Source organism: Kogia breviceps, chromosome 4 (genome assembly GCF_026419965.1).
Source record: "Kogia breviceps isolate mKogBre1 chromosome 4, mKogBre1 haplotype 1, whole genome shotgun sequence".
NCBI lineage: Eukaryota > Metazoa > Chordata > Mammalia > Artiodactyla > Physeteridae > Kogia > Kogia breviceps.
Genome location: NC_081313.1, coordinates 132,956,023 through 132,964,279, shown reverse-complemented (window position 1 = coordinate 132,964,279; position 8,257 = coordinate 132,956,023). Strand labels below are relative to the sequence as shown.

At 41.2% G+C, this 8,257-nt stretch overlaps 1 protein-coding gene across 1 annotated transcript in view; it reads right to left on the bottom strand.

Moving 5' to 3' along the window:
- Window positions 1-1,814: 1,814 nt before the first annotated feature.
- Window positions 1,815-8,257, bottom strand: part of FAF2 (Fas associated factor family member 2) — a 58,552-nt gene continuing 52,109 nt past the window's right edge. The window contains exons 9-11 of the mRNA XM_059063522.2: window positions 7,965-8,136; window positions 7,185-7,328; window positions 1,815-2,663 (exon numbers count right to left, since the gene is read on the bottom strand). Coding sequence (XP_058919505.1) covers window positions 2,481-2,663; window positions 7,185-7,328; window positions 7,965-8,136 — 499 coding nt within the window. The 3' untranslated portion in view covers window positions 1,815-2,480. The remainder of the gene's footprint in view (window positions 2,664-7,184; window positions 7,329-7,964; window positions 8,137-8,257) is intronic.

Below are 8,257 nucleotides of genomic sequence, written 5' to 3'. Positions count from 1 at the left end.
TTTTGTTTAGTTGATGACTTGCCATTTGGAAACAATAGCTGAAATAATCAGGTGATTTAGAAAGAAGAACAAATGCTTGCAGATCACCGGCTTCTCAGTATTTTCTCACTTGCAGGTCCCATCAAGTTCCCAGAGGTCCTTGGGAGTGACATACAGATTGTACGGGCGTTGACAAAATGTGCATCTTTCATGGAGGAAAGAAGATGGCACCTAGGCAGCAGGTCTAGGTCAGCATGAAGACAGGAACCGGGACTGAGTAAAGCAGCGTTGTTTCAACACTAGGAAGAAGCATGTGTTTCAGGTGGAGCCTCTTGAAAACTAAAGTATATGGATAGGCCATCCCAAGAGTTGTACCAACACGAATAGACTTTAATAATACTCTGGCATCTGACCTCCTTCACTGGACAAGTTATCAAAAGGCAAGAGGCGTAAAGTGCACATCATAGAGTAAGATGCAGATTGAATTATTAAGAAAAAAATTTACAACTTCCCAAAGAGGTGTGGAAAAGATACTTGGTACACCCAGGCTGGTGAAGGTCCTTAATACCCTCCTACGCAGGGAAACAGCTCTGCATTCCAGACAGGGAGGGTGGCTCCGAGTTCAGTGGAAAAATTCATCTTTGCATGGTTGTCAGCAGGAAGCCGACTTCACGTAAGGTAGCGTGGAAAACACGGTTTATCCTTAGTCACTCCAGATACATTTTATGACAACAGTCGGAAAGCAATTTCCCACTCATCTGGACTTGGGACAGCAGGAAACAAAGTGAAAGAAAAACAGGCAGCCAGGAGCAAAATTAAAGTTTCCTGGAGATGGTGCTGTAGACACCTAGACACCTGTGCCAAGGTCAGTGGGAAATTCTCAGGCTCCCCAGGTGATTCCCATGGGACTCCTCACCCTACCCCTTGGTGTTTACCCCAACCACTAAGGGTGGCAGAGAAGAGCAGTCACATCACTTCTACCTAAAAGAATGGTCCTTAGGTTTAGCTAAGCAAGAGAAAGCCTTCGGAGGCTGCAAATCTAGCAAGTTATGCTTTATGTTGACATGAACCCCTGGCCTCACAGCACGCTAGGGAACTGCAATAACTTCAGTAACTTCAGTAGGTTGCAGTGTTACAAGATCTGCAAGTCTAACTACAGAACACTTTGGAATACTTGTCAGCTCATGCTGACATCTGAGAATACATGGCCTGACCCCAGTACCCATGACCATAAACTCAACCACAGATGAGACATCAGAGGGAAAAACCCCTACTGCTTCAACACAGCAATAGAGGGAGAGGATAAAACTGCCCCCAGCAGGTGGCTACATCAAAAACTGAAATGTGCCTTCCGACACTTTACACAGGCTGAGTTCTGTCTTGGCTCCCTTCAAGGCCTCCGGTTCTTTCAACCCTTAAAACACCACCACCACCACCACATTCCCAGTGAGACAGGCGGGGTACTCTCACATGGTTCTGCTGGTTCCACCACAGACCCTGCTAGTCCTCTGGAAAGGCACCAAGCTTGGCAATTCAGAAAAGCTCAGGGCTGGGCAGGAATAGCATGCACATGTCAGAACACATATCCTTTGTTCAGATCCCATAATGACCACCTGGTCCAGATTCCAAGGAAAAGCTGCAGTTGTACGTATAGGTTAGTCTACACAGAGTTCATACCATGTATATGGGTGTATCTGTACATATACAGCCTTTGTAGGGCTACAAACCCAGATTTCCTCCTATTGTACCAAGTGGGGTGCAAAGGTGGCAAGAAAGGACAGCAAGAGTAGGACCAAAAAGAACCTCTGGGAACATGAGAGGGACAATGGCAGAAATAAGCACAAACCAGCCTGGGACACCTTTATTACACTCTTGTGGGCTAAGGAGCCCAGGGCAAGAACTCATGGGTTTAAGAAATGGCTCTTTATCAAATGATGTTAAGGAAAAAAAAAATACACCTATGTCAGCCTCATTCCTTTGGTCATTACAAAGCAACAACAAAAATTTAAAGTTATTCATAAATTGTGGGAAGTTCAAGGAACATTTCTGCTCTGTGCCTTCCCTTCCCTCTCTTCTCCAGAGGTGGAAGAAGCAAGTCCTCAGGAGATGCTGCAGTAGCTGGTTGTTGGAGGTTTTTTCACTTTTATTTTCCATAAAAGCAAGAATGAATGAGATCTAGTGGGAATGTTCCCTTCCCCAGTTAGGACAATGGCTGGGTTGGAGGTGAAGAGTCTCATTTCATTGGAAGGTGTGTGGTGCAGAGGCAGTAGGGAAGGTTGGGTTTGCCAGCAGGAACGTTCACTGCTAACCTCGAGTGCACACACAGGTGGTGACTTTTGCAGGCAGCATGGTTTCTGATCCTTCCGTAGGATGCAGCAGTCTTTTAAAAAAAATATTGTATTATAATAATAATAATATGAATTTCTCTCTCTTATTTTTTTGTTTTGTTTTTTTCCATTTCTTTTAGGGATTGGGGTGGAAAAGGAGAGGAAGAAAAAGTGTCATTCGTCTGTTAGGTCCTGAACAAAGAGAACTTCTGTGTGGCTGAGTCCGGCCTCCTGCAGCGTGGGGGGGTTGGGCCACTCCTCTGAAGGGGTGCAGGGCAGCACCCTCCGGGGAAAATTGGCTTCAATCTGAAACTTTTCAGGGCTTTCTTTCAAGGAGAATAAGAAGTCATGGATTACCTGCAGAAAAAGAAGGTAATTTTCTATTACCTATAGAAAAAGAAGGGCAGTGAGAAAAAGACAGACAGACAGACACACAACCATGAAATCAAATATACCCCAGCTCTCCCCAGGGTAAGGAGATATGAAGTAATCACATTAGATTGAAATTCCATTTCAAAGTCGATCCATTTCACAGAGCAAACATGTCGGGCAGCTCTTTTAAGAGATTTATTACACAGCCCAATGCTAGTCCTACTCTGAATTGACCCATCTGTTTCTTTTTTGAAAACCTGTCTGATATAAAGTTAAACATTTTTAATTTACAAATAATCAAGAGTTACAGAAAAGTTGAAAGCATAGGTACAGAATTTTTTCTTTGAACCAGTTGAAAGCGAGCTACCAACTGAATATCCCATCACCCCAGAATACTTATGTATATCTTACAAACAGGGCAATCACCTTCATAATACAACCCTCAAAATCAGGAAACTTAACTGATACATTATTACTGTAATATAATAATGTACATTAAATTTTTATTCAGGTCCCATTCAAGTTTTGGCAGTTGCCTTTTATAGCAAAAGGATCCAGTTTTAAATTGTATGTTGCATTTAGTAGTTGTCACATCTCCTAAGTCTGCTCCTTTAGCCTGGAACAAATCCTCAGGATTTCCTTGACTTTCATGACCTTGACACTCCTAAAGATTACTGGTCAGTTACTTTGTCTCTCAATTCGTTTATCTGATGTTTACTCATGATTAGATTCCAGTTATGCATCTCTGCCAGGAGTATTACAGAAATGATGCTGTGCTCTACTCAGTGCATCCTATTCAGGTGGAGTACAATTTCATTTTGCTCTATTACCTATGATGTCCACTGTGACCACTTGATTAAGATGATGCCTGCCAGGCCTCTCCACTCTAAGTTAGTCTTTTCTCCTTTGTTATTAATGAGTATTTTGTGGGGAGGTACTCTGAAACTACAGAGACATTTGGCTCCTCAAACTTTCTTCAATTTATTTATTTATATTAATATAGAGCCATGCTTTCCTATTTTATTCAATAGGTTCTAATGTTCAAACTGTTTCAGATGGAGTCCGAGGAGCTCAATCAAGCTGGCCTCTGTGTCTTTTTGACATGTCTCCATCGTTCTTTGAATAATTCCTTGCTTTGTGGCACAAGGTGTTCCAGGCTAATCTTGTATTTTCCCTGTCCCAGTCCTGGAATCAGCCATTTCTCCAAGGAACCGTGATTCTTCTTAATGGACAATGCTATTTAAAAACCATGATCTAGGGAATTCCCTGGAGGTCCAATGTTTAGGATTCCACGCTTCCACTGCAGGGAGCATGGGTTCGATCCCTGGTCGGGGAACTAAGACCTTGTATGCTGTGTGGTGCAGCCAAAAACGAAAAAACAGAAAATAAATAAATAACAACCATGACCTAGGTGCTAGGTATGTTCATTGCTATTGGGGTGCTGATGTTCCCAAGCACTCTCTGTGGAGAAAGCCAGACAATGTGTACATACATATATGCATCTATATCTGTATTTCCCCTGTATACTGAGAGCCATGAGTTGATTCCCCTCTCCTCATGTACACCCTCCTTACCTGGTTCTGGATTTAACACCCACCCCATCCCCAGGCCACTTGAGCTCTGACTTCTCTGCACTGGGTGCCCCCACATATGCACACCTCCTTCACTTGATCGAGATCTGACACCCTCCACGTAGACCTCTCTTCTGTGAGAAAGCCCTCTTCACCCTGGTCTGGCTCTGGCAAGGTACAGGTAAATTCTTATTTTCCCCTGTCTCTTAACTCCACACTTGAAGAACAGGCACCCTGGATCTGATCTATGGTCCTCTTTATCTCAAATTCTGTTTTTAACAAGACTCTAAGGGATGTGCGGTGAAGGGCACTGTTAACCTCTTTCAGGTCCATCTCAAAGATCAGGAGCACCCCATTCAAGTTACCCTTACTTTTTTGAGGGAATCTATTTCTATTTCCTTTTTGTTCCACCTCTCATAAGTTTATTCCCCTCTGCCTGAGGAGGCTATTGCTACAAATCCGTTTAAGGAGTAAATTCATTTTCCTCTCACCTAATCCATTCATGATTTTACAAAATTCTCACATTTTGGTCCATCAACCTTAATCACTTTCAGTTCCTTTCTCTGTCTTTGCAATTTCCATTAACATTCACTCTCCTTTTCTTTTCTTGAGATGCATCAGTTAGACTTGCACCAAGTATTCTTGGTATGAACCCAACAAGGGTTTTACAAAAGGGCAAAATATCTTGCTTCCTTTTCAGTCACTGCTTGACAATACTCAACACTGATACAACACTGGCATTTTCTGTTTATCATTGGCAATGCACCAATACCATCAGGAAACAGATGAAATCACCTCTACAGGTCCCTTTTGTTTCATAATGGATAGAAAAATGATTTCTGGGCTGAGTATAATTTGGTTTCTATCTTACATGCATTCATTTAGGAGAAAGTCAGCTGCCACTTTTTTGCTCACTCTTGAAGGCTAGAGACTTTTCTAGTTTATCCTTTTTTATCCTAGCTTTTAACCCCTGTCAGGAGCTGAGCAGAGCATCATGCACAAACTGAGCATTTTGCTGAACATTCACTCATTGAGAGTATTTATAAAGGGTAGAGCTCACAGGAAGATCACACAAAGTCTGCAAGAGCACTAAATAACTGTAACTCATTATTCAGTTACATGTTATTAACTCTACGAATGTTAAATGAAAGGCCAGCACTGCAATACACCTCTCCTCTTACACTTCTTTCTTTCCCATCTGATCCTTGTCCCCATTTATGAATTATTTCTCTCCATCTGAAGATTTTTCTTCTTTAAAAAATAACTTTTAGTGTAAACGTATTTAAAAAGCCTACAAGGATTAAATATTTAACAAATGGGTTGGTTCCCATTTGGCTAAAAGTCTATTCTATTCCACAATTCTAATAGATTTTCCTCCAAAACTCTCGAGAGGAAATTTTGGTTAGGCTTTTCATATACAAAATGATAATGAGAGTTTGGGGAGTAAAAGCTCCATAAGCACTTGGGCATACTACAGAGAAACTGTCAGTGAACATGGCTGCAAGCTAATACCCACACAGAAAACAGTAGTTAGGAAACACATCAAGGAAAGGGAATGAACATTTAGAAACCATCTATTACATGCTAGGTCCTGTGTGAGGCTCATTCATGTTATTCCCAACTAAAAAATCCAAAATTAGAGATGTGAGCACCTTCCCCCATATAAATCAATGTATAAATGAGAGATAAACAAATAAAACGAGGAAGCTATTGCTTCTCTCTCACCAGGATGCCTCACAACGTTTTACTCTGAATTAGCTCCTTGAATCGTCTTACATTCCTTACTGGCCAGTAAGCTCCATGAATTCCAGAACCATGCTTTACTCACCTGCATAACCCCTAGGGTGCCTAGCACAGTGCCTGATATACCTTAAGTTTAATGTTATCAGAGGACAGGTTATATTTCCATTTTACATACGGGATATATCTGAGGCCCTATAAGAGACTCTGTAACTTGTCCAATGTTTTCCAGTTAAACAGGAGAAGTAATGAATGTGCTACCCAGCCTCACCTGACTACAGAGCATCCACATTTCTACTATGCAGTTTATTCTTGATTATTTCAAATGATCAGGGAAACGGCAGAATCTATTATAGTTGTAAACTTGGAAAGGCAACTTACCAACGCTCAATATAAACAGGAACTTCCTTCTGATAATAAACACCAAAAACAATAGCGTTTGAATGCTTACTATGAGCCAGGCACAATGTTGAGCACTTTACATATGAACTTAATCCTAACAATCCTATTAGAGAGTGACTATAATACCCATTTAACAGATGAAGAAACTGAGGCTTAGAGATTAAGTAAACTGACCAAGGAAACACATCTATTAACACTGGAACAATGAGAATTTGATCTTCATTCTGTGAGACTCTGAGAGTCTCTGCTTTTAACTACATCCCTATGGAATGACAAACACTATTTACCTATGGACACCAGATATACAAGGTAGCCCTACTAAGTGGGGCTTCTAATGGGCTGAGTAGAAAGAAAGAGTGACAACTGCATGCAAGCTGCATATGCACTTATATTCAGTTGTGTAATTCCAGTCCTTCCAGGGCAGCGGGGATAGAGCTTTTTCTACACAGCAAGGGGTTCTGGTGGGATTCTAAAGCCAATGCAAGTCGAGCAGCTTGGAAGAGCCTCCCACCTCCAACATACAAGTCTTTTGTGGGACTTCTTGGTAAGGTATCTTTTCTTCTTAGCAGAGCTCAAACATGATAAAATGAAACCTTAATAACTGCTTTGAGTTGGCAGCTAGACCTGAAGGAACCTACAATAATTCAGTGCACTCTTCTCTCTGCCCCACCTCCTTCCTCCCCTGTTCATCAGAGCAGCAGATACAGCAACAACACTCTTGAGAGTCTTTAAAAGTTTCCATATCTACAGCTCAGACTTTATATATACTTCACACAACTTAGGCAGTCCTTACTGTTAGAGACTGTGAAAAGTGGAATCGTCTTTCTACTCGAGAATCATTGGGTAATTTGAAAATGATTTTGACACTTTCAGGGTCATCAGGGGAAGGCTCCGGGGGCAGGCACTCCAACTTCCTTTCCTTCTCCTCTTGTAAATTCTGTAGAGACACAAAGCAAAGGTGAGGCTATGGCTCCAATTAGGGAACAAGGAAACAAGAAACACAATCACATCATGTAGGTTTACTGGGTAGTCAGACGAAAAATTCAAGACCAGTATCAGAAGAAAAACTTCTTGGCAAGGGTCAGAAACACCCTAATTCAAATTATATTTATTTGATTACATACTATTGCATCACATGTATTATTTATTGACTATGTTAAGGTATGTAACTGTTAGAAAAAAGGGAATGACTAAAAGACACTGGTTATAATCAAGCAGCAATATGCAATGAAACAAGATGATGAATAAAATGTCAGATGAGCTAAACACTAGTACTAAGAATGAGTGCTTAAAATCTACTGCTGTGAATTAGCATATTGAACTGCTTATTATCTATTTATACTTACTTTTCACGGAACAGAGCTGCTCTGCCTAACTTTTACTTACTCTTGTATTTGTTTTAATAAAATTTTCAAACAATTAAAAAATACTTTTTGTGAAAATGTAGTAAATATTAAAATGGCATGGAGAATTTAAATCACTCACAATCCTATCATCCAGTTTTTTTTTCTTTCACACTTGAGAAAAGACCAGTTTGGGAGTCACCAGAAGTAAATAAAGACAGGCTCCTTACCCGCCGCCGTCTCTCCTCTGCCAACTTCTGCTGCTGCACCTCTTCCTCCTTCCGCCGCTTCCGCTCCCGCTCCTCCCGCTTCTTTCTCTCTTTCTCCTGGTCAGCCCGGAGAGAGGCCAGGTAGGCCTCATCCTGTTGTTGTCTCAGCACTTGGGTCTGGTTTCGTTCTTCCCTGTGGACAGATAAAAAGCATAGAGGGAAAAAATAAAACTCACAAAGTTCTGTGTTTTCTTATATTGAAATTTTTTAGGGGGTTAAAAAGGTTGACAATCTTGGCAGATGACCAGTTAACA